General features: G+C 45.5%; 1 protein-coding gene across 1 annotated transcript in view; it reads right to left on the reverse strand.

Moving 5' to 3' along the window:
• Positions 1-3,141: 3,141 nt before the first annotated feature.
• Positions 3,142-15,272, reverse strand: part of tbx21 (T-box transcription factor 21) — a 12,516-nt gene continuing 385 nt past the window's right edge. The window contains exons 1-6 of the mRNA XM_034571255.1: positions 14,818-15,272; positions 7,511-7,665; positions 6,321-6,442; positions 5,504-5,662; positions 4,832-4,893; positions 3,142-4,507 (exon numbers count right to left, since the gene is read on the reverse strand). The exon at positions 14,818-15,272 is cut by the window's right edge and continues 385 nt beyond it. Coding sequence (XP_034427146.1) covers positions 3,694-4,507; positions 4,832-4,893; positions 5,504-5,662; positions 6,321-6,442; positions 7,511-7,665; positions 14,818-15,272 — 1,767 coding nt within the window. The 3' untranslated portion in view covers positions 3,142-3,693. The remainder of the gene's footprint in view (positions 4,508-4,831; positions 4,894-5,503; positions 5,663-6,320; positions 6,443-7,510; positions 7,666-14,817) is intronic.

Consider the following 15,272-nt stretch of genomic DNA (forward strand, 5'->3'; position numbering starts at 1 on the left):
ACACACACACACACACACACACAGTCTCCGCCTCTTATCGATGGGAAACTGTTTTGGGTCGAGACTCTGACGTTTCGAGGGGAAAAGGAGATAAAAGATTTAACATCTGAGATTTGTGGTTCATTGGCTGAAGTTTGCTGCAGGAGCTTGAATTGTGTCCAGCAGGGGGCGTTCCTGAGACACGTTCCTGTTTGAGTTTATGCTCGTGTGTGTGCGTGTGCGTGTGTGCAGGGTCACAGAGAAAAAGTACAAAACAAACCACAGCTCAGAATAAACAACGGAAATCCTCCACAGCCCAGGGATCATTGTCTCTTAAATCTCCAAACTGATTCTCTCTCTCTGTTAATTGCACTTGAAATAAGAATCACACGTGTTACACCTTCGTTCAGCTGCTTTCAGAGTCGTCATCTCTTTCTATGGCATCAACGTTTTCATGGTTTTGGGAATATTCTTCAATAAACACTGTTTTCAGCATTAAGATGAACTTTTAATCATCATTTAAAGATCCAGTGTGAAGGATTCAGGTGAAAGGATCAAGTGGCAGAAATAGAATATAAGTGTGTTTCATCTAAATTGTACAAGTTGTTGTTTTTCTTTACCCTAAAATGGGATCTTTATATTTAAATACTTTATATTTAAATACTTTATAATTAAATACTTTATATTTACATGGGGAGCAGGTCCTCTCTACGGAGGCCGCCATGGACAAACTAAACCTTTTGAGTTTCTGTGACAACTGAAGGTTTCCACAGGTTCTCTGTCGTGTTTGGAAGAGGAGGGTGAGGTGAGAGGTGTTCAGCTGCAACACGACACTTCACCACTAGATGTCACTAGATTCCACACACTGCACCTTTAACCTTTTTATTTAAATGCTCAGTTGAAAGGCTGAACTGTCGGATTTGACAGATAAATGCACCAAGTTGTTGACTTTGAGGAAACCTTGCGTTCTATAGTCTCATTCTAGCTTTGTGTGTGGTTCTTATACCTTAAAAAAGGTTGGCGTTTTCATCAGTTATTTAGTAATTGAATCTCTCTCTGTGATAAAAACTTGAGTAACCGTGCTGTTTCCTCCCCGAGTGCCTGTCGCCCCCGGTGTTGTCCGGGGCCATTAGCACACGTGGTGAGGACTGAGGAGCAGATCTCTGATCAGCGCCGACTGAAGCCTCACTCTCCATTTCTGTCACAAGGCCCCGAGCCGGGCCTCACGTCAACCGGTGTCACCGCGTGACGGGCCGGTGGACTGCAGGGGGAAATTCACAGTGTCTGTCTGGTCACTCTGTGCTTCCTGCTAGTGTGTGTGTGTGTGTGTTTGTGTGTGTGTGTGTGTGTGTGTGTGTGGGTGTGGGGGGGGGAGGGGTGACGGTGACAGGTCTGTTTACCTGCAGGTTCATGTGGCTGCTCTGACTGACCCACTTTTCAGACGTCCACAGCTCTGGTGCTCTACTCCCAGTGTTCGGTTACGGAGAAAAACAGGCAACATTAGGAAAATCTCAATAGTTCTACTATGAGTCTAAAGCTGCTTTATAAGCTGCGCCATGGAGGTCGTGTTCTGCCCCTGTTTGTTTGTTTGTTTGTTTGTTTGTTTGTTTGTTTGTTTTGTTTGTGAGCAGGAATCCTCAACAAGTATTTAACGTATTTCCACAACATTTGGTGTAAGGATGAGACGTCGGTTTAGGAAGAACACTTTCACTTTTGGTGTGTGGATCTGGACAAAGTGGCAGATCGAGGAATTTTTAAACCAGTTTCCCAGGAAATAATTCATGGATCTTGAATCAAATCAGACATTTAGAGGATTGATATCTAACGGATATAGCAAACTTGTTCCGGCCCAGATTTGGCCCACATCTGGCCCACATCTGGCCCACATCTGGCCCACATCCCACTTGGAATAACGGCAATTGGCCGGCCCGCTTCTGTTTGTTAGATCTGGGCCACAAGTAAACCACAGCAATACCACATGTCAACGAAAGGTGCCCAGAGTGACCCACATTTGTTTTGGGTTATCTGGGTCACATTTGCTGTTTTAGAAGTGGAGCCACCATGGGCTCACATCCAGTTTGTTGGTGGCCCACATCTGTACGCTATCTGGGTGAGTGTGTACAGTGTGGTGCAGCTTGGTGGAGGTGGTTGTGTGTTTGTGTGTTTAAAGCTGTGACTCTTCCTTCTGTCACTATCGATGCTCTTATTGATCCCGAGCTTTATTTGTGTTTGGTGACAGGAGCGTTTTCAAATCGACTGGTGGCAGCACGGGGCTGCGGCTCTGCCATGGCGAGCTTGTGGTGTGCGGCTGAATGTAGGTGAGAAAGTAAACTGGGTTTGAACTCACTCCTCTTTCGTTCTCCACATAACTATTTGTATAAACGTCTTTGTGTAACGTTGTATGAACCAATTCAACCATAACAGCAGTTTTTCTCCCTGTGGAGTTTTCATATAAACAAACAAAAGTTATTTGTTTTCTGTGTTACTCATTAAAACTCACGTTCGTCTGTTTATCGTTTAACAAATGAGCTTTTTTCCTGATAAAAGTTTGAAAAGAGAGAAAGAGGCGCTCACCTCAGGGGTCAAAGGTCAGTTTACAGATAATAACTAAATTATTATTATGTTATAATCCTTTTTATTTCCCATGGCCAAAGGTGATCAACCTTCCAGAACCCCAAAGAAAATCAGTTTACTAACATGTACGACAAAGAAAAGCACAAAATGCACTGAGACCCTTTTTTTGATTGTCAAAGATATTTGAAGATTTTTGTCAACTGTTAAATTAGTTAACTGAGAACAACCTCTGGGAACATCTGCATCTGAGGTTCATCTCAGTCATGACTGTGTAAAGATCATCATCATATTAACCTGCATGAACCAGACATGGATTTTATGATTTCTTTCTGTTCCCTGCTAGTTCCCTGATGGACAGTGACTGTAAATGTAAACTATCATCTCAGGTCAGTGACTCATAGAAACTTTGAATGTACAAACTCTTTTATGTATTTATTTTCATCAGTAGGAAGCTTGAGTTGTTTCCATTTGAGCGTGTGAGACACGTTGAACTGAACTTCACAGCGACACACAAGCAACAGATCGTCCTCGCAGGGTTGAGACAGATTAGCGGCGACTCTCTAATCCCCCCCCACCCCCCCACCCCCCTCACATTAGACACCTACAATGCTCCTCTGTCGCCACTAGTCAGCGCTGCAGTAAACGAGAGAAGACTTGAGTGTGAGTCAAAGGTGATCTCTGCTCGAAATGAACGTGAGCGAGTTGGGAGTATGTGTGAGCGGTTGAGGTGAGACGGACGAGACGAGACAGAGGAAAAGAGACGGAGAGAGTGTTTGACGCAGAAAGAACAGACAATCCCTGCAGGCGTCTGTCAGCAAGCAGATATGCAGATCTTTTTTTTCTGTCTTAAATCTCCAGATGTTTGAAAGGCTCAAGTCAAAGGTCCGCACTGAACGTCTGTGTGGTCTCTGTGTGACTCTAGGGCAGCGTCCCAGTCACATCCGCTCCTGATCAACACCCAGTTTGACGGCAACCTCGAAAGTTGCTCCTGTGATGGTTTGACACTTTGAGAGGGAACTTCACGCAGAGGCTGTCCACACGGCCGGGACTCTGCTGAGGTGACACGTGGATGTTCTGTGGTGTGGTTCTGATCTGCAGCACAGAGTGGGAGGACGCTGGGAGAGACGCCGTGCGAGGCCTTCAGTGGGCGTAGTAGCCATAGTAGTCTGCATTGCTGTTGCTGTCCTTCTCGCTGACGTCTCCACTGCGCGGAGGCGGGGAGTTTTCAGTGCTGGACGTGTAGGGCGACACTCTCCTCTTCTTGTTGTCCCCCACGCCGCCCTCGAACAGGCCCGAGTCTGCAGAGTCTGCTGATTTCACAGAGGGAGTGTCGAGCCACGGCTCCTCGCCCGCCACTCCCACACTGTCTTTGGGTTTGTCCTGCAGCAGGGGCGGCTGCAGGGGCTCGAGGAGCGAGGGGGGGTGCAGCCTGGGGTTGCCGGGCGACATGGAGGATGATGAGGACGAGGAGGAAGATGATATGGGTCTAAACCAGCCCAGGCCGTGTTTGCTGGGGTGACTGAGGTACTGAGGGGTGGGCCGGCTGGTGCTCCAGCCTGCTGAGGTGGCTCCTGACACGGACACGCTGGTGGACGCAAAAGGGCGGTCTGGGTAGTAGCTGAGGGCGTGGTGAGCCGAGGCCTGCAAGGGGAAGGGCTTGTAGAACCCGTTTCCCGAGAAGTCCCCTTCATAGGAGGAAGTGAAGTCGAGCCGGTTGGGCGCCACGCCCTGCTGAGGCGGCAGGTACCAGCAGCTGTGAGGCCCGGGGCTGGAGGCCGGGTCCTTGTGCTGCTGGCCCATGCCGAGGGGCTCGCGGCCGAAGAAGCGGCTCTGCGGCAGGGGGCTCATGTACTGCTCGGAGAGGTAGCCCTGGGGGTAGCAGCTCCCCGGCAGCAGCTGCTGGCTCTCTGTGGGGGAGGGGGTGAGGCGGTCAGAGTCGGGAGGAGCGTACAGCCTATAGGTAGGAGGGAGGAGGAGGAGGAGGAGGAGGAGGAGGGGGGGGGGGGGGGGGGGGGGAGAAGAGCGTGTGAGAAGAAGAGGAAAAGAAGAGGGTGTTATTTCCTGTCCAAACCTCAAACATCTCACAGCCCCTCACACCTTCTCACTGCAGCAGCTTCAGCTCAGCAGACATTTCATCTATTGTCCAATATCGACGAGCAGTTATCCAGCGTCACCGTTCTCACAACTCACGGAACAACAGTTTCACATTTACTGGTGTTTCCCCTTTACAGACACTGTCTCCTCTTTACAAACTTTTTTATTTTAAAATATTACTTACGTGTCATAATTGTCACGGAAACCTTTCGCGAAGGGGTTGTGGTCTATTTTCAGCTGAGTGATCTGTGGGGGGGGGGGGGGGGGGGGAACAAGGAAGAGGCCGGTGAGAGAAAGAAGTCATCGGAAAAAACAGAAGGAGTGAGACACGAGAGAGAGAGAGAGAGGAGGTCAGTGAGTAATAATTAATGGAGATAACGTGAGGTTTCTTCTGCTGTTGATGGAGCAGAGAGTGGACACACACACACACACACACGCACACACCACACACACTACATGAAGTGACGGAATAAACACGACACAAAACGGTATGAGTGTGTGGTTCCTTGGCGCACGCCGACTCTTTCACAGTGTATTTGAGCAGCTGCTGAGGATATGTATGAGTCTGGCAGTGGAGGCACAGATCTCAGGTCAGCTGGGGTGAGGTGACGCTCAGTGAAATACCGGCCACTCTATAGTAAGGGGCAGGCAAACGCAGGCCAACACTTACAGTAGAAATGTAAATGAGCGTGTGTATGTATTTTTCATACACGCATGCATAAACCAGAGCTTCTATCTGCAACACGGCTCCGACATGAATCATTGAGCTCTACAGCTTATTAAGATGGTTTTATAGACGGTGTTGTTAAGACTGGAGGTGAAGTTTCGTTCCTCCCGGTTCCTCGTGGTGACTTACGTCTGCGTTCTGATAGGCCGTGACGGCGATGAACTGAGTCTCCGGGAAGATGAAGGTCTGGGCTTTGGCCAAGAGGAAGGGTTCCTCCGAGCCGTCCTCCTTCACCTCCACGATGTGAAGACGAGGCTGGTACTTGTGGAGCGACTGGAGCACAATCATCTGGAGAAGAGAGGAGGGGAGAAGTGGTTTGTTTGTTTGTGTGTGAACACGATAACGCAAGAATTACACAACGGATTTCAACGAAACTTAGTGGACGGACTCATCATGGTTAAAAGTAGAAGTCATTCAAATTTGATGCAGATCCGGGAATTGTTTCTTTAACATTTTGAGAAAGGACCTTTTCATTGATTTCCCACAGAACAATTCATGGATCTGACTGATTTCTATGAGTTTGTGAAACTTGGTGCAGCTTGATGGAATATGAGGAGACTGTTGGTTCCTGGTGGAGGAAGGAGATGTTTTTGTTTTATATTTAACTGTAGAAAGTCAAACAAATTGATTTCCACAATCAAACTGAGTGATGTGATACATTTTTGATTGATCTTTATGTATTTTGAGGTACAATATAAATATGAACTCTTTAAATTCATTTAAATTCAGTAGATGCAGATTTATTTATTTAATTTAAAAACAATTCCTGCATCCACACCAAAATGTAACGGCCTCTTCCTTGGGTCATGCCCCCCCCCCTTCCACCAAATGTCATGGAAATCAGTTGAGTTGTTTTTTTCCGTAAAACTGCCAACAGACAAAAACACAACTTCCTGGTGGAGCTAACTCCGCAGGTAACTGAGGGAGAGAAGCTGGAGGAAAGTACCTGAGCCACATTGTTGGTGCTGCCCTTGTTGTTGGTGAGCTTCAGTTTGCTGAACGACACCTCCTGTCTCATCCAGTGAGCTCCGGTGTTGGGAGAGTCGGGGTGCATGTACATCCTGTTTCCTGCAGGTGCACAAACACATCAGTGAGCCGCACACGCACACGACCGGGACTCGTCCAACTCGTGACTGATATTCAAAATGTTCACATTATTTCCACTTTGTGTCAGAGGCGAGTCAAACAACCAGGAAACCCCCAAAGCCCAAATAAATTTTCCCTAAACCACCCCAAATAAAATCAAGAATAATTATTAAATAGCAATGAATCCTCTGAAAGTTCCCGTGTTGAGTTTGGTGCAACAACAATAACAACAGAAATATCTAATTCCTCATGGTGCAACACAGCTGCTAATATATTTATTTCAGAAAATCCCTAATGAATCCTGTGTTTGCTTTGGTTTGTTATCGATTGTCAGTATTTGTAGATCAATCCCAATTATGTGGTTGATTCAGTTTATTAAGTGATGAGCGGATACTGTAAACATGAGTTTGACTTCATGGTTTACAGATGTTTTCCTCTTATTTCTGCAAACCAGTTTTATTTTCATCCCTCAGTTGTTAGACTCAGATTAATCACATGATACAATCTCAGCGCTGTGATTTTTCACAGCGTCACCACAACGACCTGCTTAACTTATACGAACACATGATAAGTGAACTATTAAAGGATTCAGGAAACAATATCAAAATGAGTTTTTTAGTTTAGATCCTTATTCCAAGTTTTAAATTGTAAAAATAACAGAAAAATCCCAAATACAAAAAACATGAGGATTTTATATAAAACCATTTACCAACACATATTATACAAGGAAAGAGAAATAAGATCCAAACAGCAGAAGCAGATAAACTTTCTAAATTAAATAAGTAAACTGTAAACAACATCATGACTTCAAATACAAGAAATATTAACAGAGATCTGTGCCAGAGGAAAATCATTTACTGTTATGCCGTCTAAGATCTGATTAAATAATAAATCTGCACATTTAAAAGAAATCATGTGAGATGGACTCAGGTCACTTAAGTGGTTTCATCCTCGTGTCTACAACTAATTAAAAGTCACAGTAAATGTTGATGCACAGCAGAGAAAATCCAACATATTCTTTATATTACATTATTATGTAGTAAACTGTACCTGGCATGTTTCCCTCTGCTTTCCCACACTGGACCCACTTGCCGCCCTGGTACCTCCAGTGGTGCTGATCCGCCAGAATCACGTCCACGTAGACGTTGTAGTGGGCCGACGGCTCCAGAGCGCTGAGGTTGAAGCTCAGGAAGGGAAACATCCTCCTGGAGAAACACAAGGAAAAACACATTTAACCCTTGCTCTGTATTTTTTGGAAAATACAGATGATGTGAGAAGTTTACAGGTATTTTACTTATATTTGAAGTCATACAGTCAAAATGTACTTATGTAAAAGTACATTTATTATGAAATTATAATGCATTTAATTATGTTTCCTCCCAAAAATATTTTAAAAGTTGACATTAGTTAAACAAATTGTAACTAGTTTGAAAAAAAGAAAAGAAATAGACGTATAAAAAATGTGAATATTTGAGGGACACAAGCTTCCTTTTGAAATACACAACTATTTGTGTAAATTCTTGTGGATATAAAAAACAGTTTTGCCTTGAAAGACTAGAAATGATGATAGAAATTCTGTTAATTAAAGGAAGAGCAGCGACAGCGACGGGACCTCGTGCGTTTCCTCGTCTGACGCGTTTATCTCCTTTAAATCATTTAACTCCTTCGTCCTCGTTTGTACGTGTAATGGTTCTGCTGGGAGCGAGGATGTGCTGAGTGATATTTAAAGACGTGTGTTGTTGTGAGGCAGGACGGTGATTCCTGTTTGGACCTCATTAAGACGATAGAGTATAATGCATCGGGGACGAAGGGGACGACTGGAGCAGCAGGAGAGTCGAGGTGAATATTTGATGCTGCTGTTAATAAAAGATGCCTCGAGAAGCTGCCGCTGACTGAAGGAGCGTCACAGGATCACAGGGTGACCAGGAGGTCAGGACCCAGTGAACGCCACGACCCAGGGAGGCAGGGGAGGGATTAAACCGGGAGACACACAAATGTAAGACATGGACACCGAACACACAAACACACAACATTCAAAAGTGCATGTGCTGACACAGAAGCACTTACAGAGAGAGACAACGTCGTTATTATCCTTCTTAAATCAGTCTCTGTGCTCGTACGGGAGTCTGCAGTGCATTGTGGGTCTGTGTGAGGTCACTGCAGTGTAGTGTGTTACTAAATCAGGGCAACATGGACGACAGCACCTGAGGCTATGGAGCAACCTGCACCCCCTCACTTGAGTTTTAGTGTATTAACACTGCACGTCCTGTCTGCAGCAGCTTTGTAGCACAACTTCAAGTGTGTTTGCTTCTAACGTTGTGTTTCAATTCAAACGAACCAAAACTGCAAGCGAAGAGAACAACGCTGGTGAATAAATGTGCTCAGAAATGAGGAAAACAATAGTCTTTCTTTCTTCTTTCTCGGAAACGCCCTCTTCTCTCTTTTCTGAAACGTTGTGTGGTGGGTGGAGGAAAGAGATCAGATCTAATGTGTGTTTGACCACAGCTGTAAATACACTAATGCACGGCTCCCTTTGCCAAAAACAACCTTTACTCATACAGGAAGCTTTTTGGTTTGATAAAGCATCTTCAAAGAAAAGACGTGTGTGTGTGTGTGTGTGTGTGTGTGGGTGTGTGTGTGTGTGTGTGTGTGTGTGTGTGCATTGGATGTGCGATGTTTAGGTAAAGTGCAGAACCTTTCACCTCGTCTGGTTTTGGGAACTCATCTCGTTTAAATTCAGCGTTTTATCCCTGAAGCAGTTTGGTCATTTAGTGGTGACAAAGCATGAGAGGCCTCTGCTGAGGGAACCTGCAGGGCCCGACCGCACTGAAGAGGGTGTGTGTGTGTGTGTGTGTGTGTGTGTGTGTGTGTGTGTGTGTGTGTGTGTGTGTGTGTGTGTGTGTGTGTGTGTGTGTGTGTGTGTGTGTGTGTGTGTGTGTGTGTGTGTGCGCCGCCTGAATCTTTGCACGTGCACGTCTTTATGCAGCAGGCAAGGGGGCCACGTGAAAATACATGTACAGTACAACACTAAATTCATTCTCTGATCAAATTTCACTCCAAATTTTGCAAATGTTATATTTTTTTGCATGTAAATGACTTTTTTACTGTTTTCTACTATGACCTTTAGGAGAGTGCTTCCCTTAAATTCAATCAAGCTGCAACACACACTCATAGATATCAGGCCTCTAAATATTTGTTCATCAAGATCTATGAACTATTTGCTGGGAAATTGACAAAAATGTAAAAAAAACCTAGATCCACCCCCTTAATCCAATCTGCTCCTTGACCCGTATCCTTCCTCCCAAGTTTCAAGAAAATCGGTTCAGCATTTTTGTGTGTAAACCTGCTAAAAAAAGAAACAATCAATTGAATCATAACTAACTCGTAACTACCTTTACCCTCTTTAGATCAAAGCCCTCACTGCTATTTGCTCTACCGGATTGTAAAGGGTTAAATATGAGATCAGGCTTCGCTTGTGTGTTTCAAGATTTCAATTTGTGTTTTGCAAAAAGCTTCAAAAAGACTTTCTACAACGCTATGTGAAGAAGAAGAAAGAAACCACTTTCACAAGCACTGTACATTCTGGTTTGTGACTTTGAATGATGGCTCTTAATGCTCTCTCTCACACCCACACACACACACACACACACAGTGGTAAGATTAAACCCCTCCAGACTGGTCCCAGTTGGGTCTTTCTGGCTACATGGCGAGTCCGGTTTAACAATCAATCATAATTCTCTGTGAAACACAATCGCTGCAGCAGCTCTTTAGTGGCTCTCACAGAACAGGTGACGGGGCTCTTCTTCCACGGCACCGTTTACTACAAGTGAAAACAGAAACTCGGCTGTTCAGGGGAGGATTAAACCACCTACGCTGTGGGAGAGAAAGTGGATGAGGAGTTCTAGTGTTTTTTCACCCCACTGATATTGTCAATTCACTCGCACTGGAGCATTTAATGGAAATCAGTCCTCGTGACAGAGGGGAAACCATAGAACACACAACACAGAGAAGTATTTGCATGTGGGGGCGTTTGGGCTTCATGTACAGAGTTCACTGAAAAACACCTGCAGGTCGTGGTGGTACAGTAGCTCTGCTGCTCTCTGACACACATTTTATTTTAGACTGATCTGTCGGATGCACGTTCTGCTCCTCGTACAGCAGGCCCACACATCCACGGACTCCCAGTGGGAATCAAACCGGCAGCTGTGCAGCCAGCAGACAGACTCCCTGACCAACCTGCCACCGTGCCACTCTGATTCAACTGAAACTTGACAGTGATGACGAGCGGCTGGTGCCCCCCCCTCACCCTGATCCAGGTGTGTACGCACACAAACACTCATAACGGAATTCTCTCCACAGACAAAGAGGCGAGTGTGGTGAACCGACCAGTAATACAGAGACAGAACCAGTGGTGGTGACATTTAGAAAAAAATCCAAATAAACTCATGTTGGGGGGGGCTGGAGGATGAAGAGGTGGTGGTGGTGGGGGGGTTGGAGGAAGGGAGAAGGAAAGAGCAGAAGGTGGAGTGACGGGGAGGAGGAAGAGGAGGAGGAGTGGAGGGTTTTGTCCTGGGGATGCGAGGCAGAGGCTGGAGAGGAGCTGGATATTCACCGGGGAGAAGACTTTTCCACACGAGTGCACCGGACTGATTCATCCGGACAGGAGCTCAGGTCCAGTTTTTGTCACCGTGCGTACGCTCGATCATCTATGACGAAAACATGCCAGTCTACAGCTGCTGCCGGACACGGACATTCCTCAACACGCAGGCTTCCGTGTTCATGCGTTTCAGAGGAATTCGGCCACTGGAGATGCTGAGATTTCAATTGTGCAGCCGAGTAGCGTCACCTGATACTGATTCATGCTTCATAGAATAAGCTGTGATTCTGTATTTTTTCTGTATCAGCATCAAACCTTGTGAAAAGACCCAAACAGAGATTTAATTCACTTCCCTGTTGGTTATGACCCACCGTGGCCATTTATTCCTGTAGTGAAGATATAAATATTTAAAATTGGTCTCAAATATGTTGATTGTTAAATAAAAAAGGGCTCAAACAGGTTGGCACTGCAGTTTCTACCACAGGTTTCTCCAAACAGGAGTAAATGCTGCAGTAAGATGCAGATTTATACACATTTGCTGTTCTAGTTTCCAGCAGCAGGACGATGTTTGTGTGTTTTCTCGTCCTCTCAACCTCTGAAAAACCAAACATGAAAGAAAACCCCATGAAAAGTGACCTGTGGCTGAAAGAGCAACAAACTTCACCCCTCACTTATTACAAGAGGTTATAACGCGGTAAGAGGAAGCACTGGTGTAGCTATCAGAGAATATTGTCACTCGATGTTTCTGTGAAAAGCTGCATATGCACTCATAAGCAGCTGAACAGGAAGTGACAGGTCATACTGTCAAAACCTTGAAATAATCCCACTTCTGCTTTCAGACGCAGAGCGAGCGTCAGAGCTCAAGACGTCCCAGCATCCCTGAAAACAGCATCTTCAGCCGCGCTGAGGAAAAAGTTCTCTGACATGTTTGTTTAGACGTCTGCAGCCGGAGACAACACACCCACTGCCATTTCCTCGGTGATGTGATAATTTCCAAAACGTGATGCAGGCCTTCCTACTTTGGAAAGAAAATTAGTTTAAAGCCCTTTGAAACGAGATGCACTAATAAACATTTAATAAGAGGAGAATACAGGAACACTCCTCATACAGAGGACTATGAGTTGTTTGGGTTTAATTCTGCTCTTATTCCAATTAGGAAACTTGGATTAAATGATCGGACCGATGGATGTTAGTGTCTCAGTGGAGCAGAGACACCAGATGCACGATTCCTCTGCCTCTGACGTGCAGCTCGGCTCAGTCAGTCCTATCTCCTTCCTACGACATGTCCTCCGCCGTCAAACACAGCTTCACCAGCAACATCTCATTATTGTGCAACTGCAAAACCTCAGTGTGTGTGTGTGTTTTTTATTTTCTGTTTATCCGCTCGACACCTCGTGCCACATCAGCCGTGCAGCCTCGGTGACCTCTGCCCACGGTGCACGAGTCAGAACGCAGACGAGCTCCGGGCCCGAAGTGACATCAACCCGGTGTGGTGATCTGAATTTAGCTCATGAGAAGTGCAGATGAATTCGCACCCCCCCCCCCCCCCTCCTCCCTTCGCTGCAGACCGTGAAAAATGTCTGCAGATTTCAAAGCCCAGGTGTTGGTACAAGAGCAGAGCTTCTGAGAGATCTGTCAGTCTGGTGCAGGCTGAAGAGAGCAGCAGAAAAAAGGAGAATCTAGTCTCTTCCTTCCTGAACTTCAAAGAGGCCTCACCTTCTCAGCGTGGCCATCTGAAGGCTCTGTGGTGTTTGACCCTTTCTCTGCTTCACTCCACACTTCCTTTCACTCCATAGAAACCAAGGGGGTTTTGATGAACATTGCACCCCCTCAGACTTCTCTCTCTAAAAAAAAACACTGCAAAATTACTGCAGGAGTTCTGAAACCAAGATGAAAATTTAAGAAGGGTTCGGGCCTCTGATATTGAAAAACCCCATCTTTCTCTGAACTCCTCCAAAAAGAAAAATCTTTGCAGGAGTTTTTTTTTGTTGCACTGCAGAAAGTCGGTTATTTGGGGGCCTCGCCACTTATTGTGCTGGTTCTGCAAGTCACTGAGGGACCGGAGGAGAAAAAAGGGGGAGAGGATTTGAAATTGTTGTAATATGAAGGTTTGTGGTTTTTGTGCAATGTGAGAATTAGCGTTTTCTTGCATGTGGAAGGATGACACCTCTGCATGTCTAGCAAGTCGAAGTGTCACCTCCTCTCTGCTTCCAGGGCAGGTGGAAAAACGTGTCTGAAAAAACAAAACAAATTACTACTTGACTTCTTAACGCCGTTTCCATTTCAAAGAATCGAACCGAATAGAGAAGAATTTCTACATTAGATCAAAAATAAAATTGTAATTTGACTGAACTCGAAATGACTGTGACACTCATCCAGAAAGTCAAGATGTTCTTACTTGCAGCTCAAATTTTAAATCTCGTTTTAAATCAGATCATCCTCCAGTTAAAATTTTCAATTTTTTTTAAACATCTTCAGATTATTTCTAATTGTGATTCTTGCTAAATTAAAAAAAAAAAAAAAAAAAAAAAGAGATGTTCTGACAGCTGACATTAAAATTAATATCAGTGCGTTATTCTGTGACCGCGCACAGATCCGCGTCATGAGAAACTCGAGGCCTGAAACCTTCTGTCAAACACGAGCGTCGCGTTCAGCTGAATTAATCCTCGTGGACGTGATGGCTGCGTCTCGATGCTCGGTGACCCGCGAGGGGCCCGGCAGCGGCGGCGGCGTCTCCCCGCGCACACGCCCGGGTCACGGGCTCCGCTTCTGTGACCCTCATACATATTATTATTATTATTATTATTATTATTATTATTATTATTATTATCATCACCATCAATTTAAAAGAAAGAAAAATCTCAGTTTCACTATTATCGTTTACAAAGATTTAATCACACAAAAAATCTTGGTTTCTGACTTCTATCACCTCTCGTTTCAAAAATCCCCTCTGGTTAGAATTTGTCTGATTAGAATTAAAAAATGCGTAAAAGTGTTATTTTAACGGATTGAGCTGCTTCCACACGAAACAGGGACTGAGGTGTAATTGATTTTTCCTCCTTTTCACCGTTTACCGCCCGCTGTTGAACCGAGGAGACCCCGGTGATCGCAGGGGTCAAACCGAGGTGTCAAGATGTTTTACAGCAACTCAACCTGCAACTGATATTTACTCCTCTTCATCATTTCCAGTCAGCGACGTTTGGCCCAAAGCAAAAAATTAGATTCAGTCAAATTCTAGAAGGAAAATTAGTGGAGAGTTTTAAAAAAATAGAAATCAAGATCATAAAAAGGCCTGTTTCTAATTATTAATGAACAATTTAGTGTCAAAACTTCTGTGGATTCGTCCTGAACTTGTAAAACGTGTTAGAGTTTATCTTTTACACGTGAAGTTCGAGCTTCATCTTCTTCATTCTCTCAACGTAAACCTGCCAACACCTTCGTCCCCTGGTGGGTTTTAGATGCCTGCAAATATCCGCAGTAAACAGGAGCTAAACGATGAATAAACTCTGACCTCTGTTCTGTCATCACCAGCACGACACAAGGTGTAAAGTGATATTTAATATAACTGTAGGAAGTTATTTTAATGTCGAGGTTAATTAAGATAAAAACAGGTGGTGCGTAAATGGTGGAAACGTGAAGGGGAACCAAAGGGAGACTCGTGCGTAATTTGCGTATTTTCCAAAACCGAAGTCTGACCAGTACAGTGACCCTGACCATAAGAAGCTTAATTTACTGCTGTGAGAAAATGAGCGACACTTACCTCCCCTGTTTGGTGATTATCATCTCGGTTTGGAACTTGTGGAACTTGGCCCAGAGCGGATAGTTATTGAGCAGAGCCTGAGTCTTGCCGCTCACCTGCAGCCCAGGTAAAGGGTAGAGAGGCGGCCGCTGGTAGCCGTGCTGAAAGCCGCCGGGGTAATTCTCCGGAGACGGGGAGTACACGTCTTTACCCCCCGCAGGGAACCCGTCCCCTGCCGTGGGGATGTAGCCCTGCCCGGCTCCGCTCCTCGGCGGAGAGCGCACGCCGCCGTACGGGCAGCTGCTCAGGGTCTGTGCGTAAAACCTGCCGGGCGGCGCTCCGTACCCTCCCATCGCCTGCTCCGGGTGGTACGGCAGCGCCAGCGCGTCCTGCCCGCTGGGAACCGAGTCCGGGTAGAAAAACCTCGCGTCCTGAATCCCCATCTTGAACTCGGATAGATCCTTGCTGCCGCGGTG

Source organism: Hippoglossus hippoglossus, chromosome 19, assembly GCF_009819705.1.
Source record: "Hippoglossus hippoglossus isolate fHipHip1 chromosome 19, fHipHip1.pri, whole genome shotgun sequence".
In the NCBI taxonomy this organism is placed as follows: domain Eukaryota; kingdom Metazoa; phylum Chordata; class Actinopteri; order Pleuronectiformes; family Pleuronectidae; genus Hippoglossus; species Hippoglossus hippoglossus.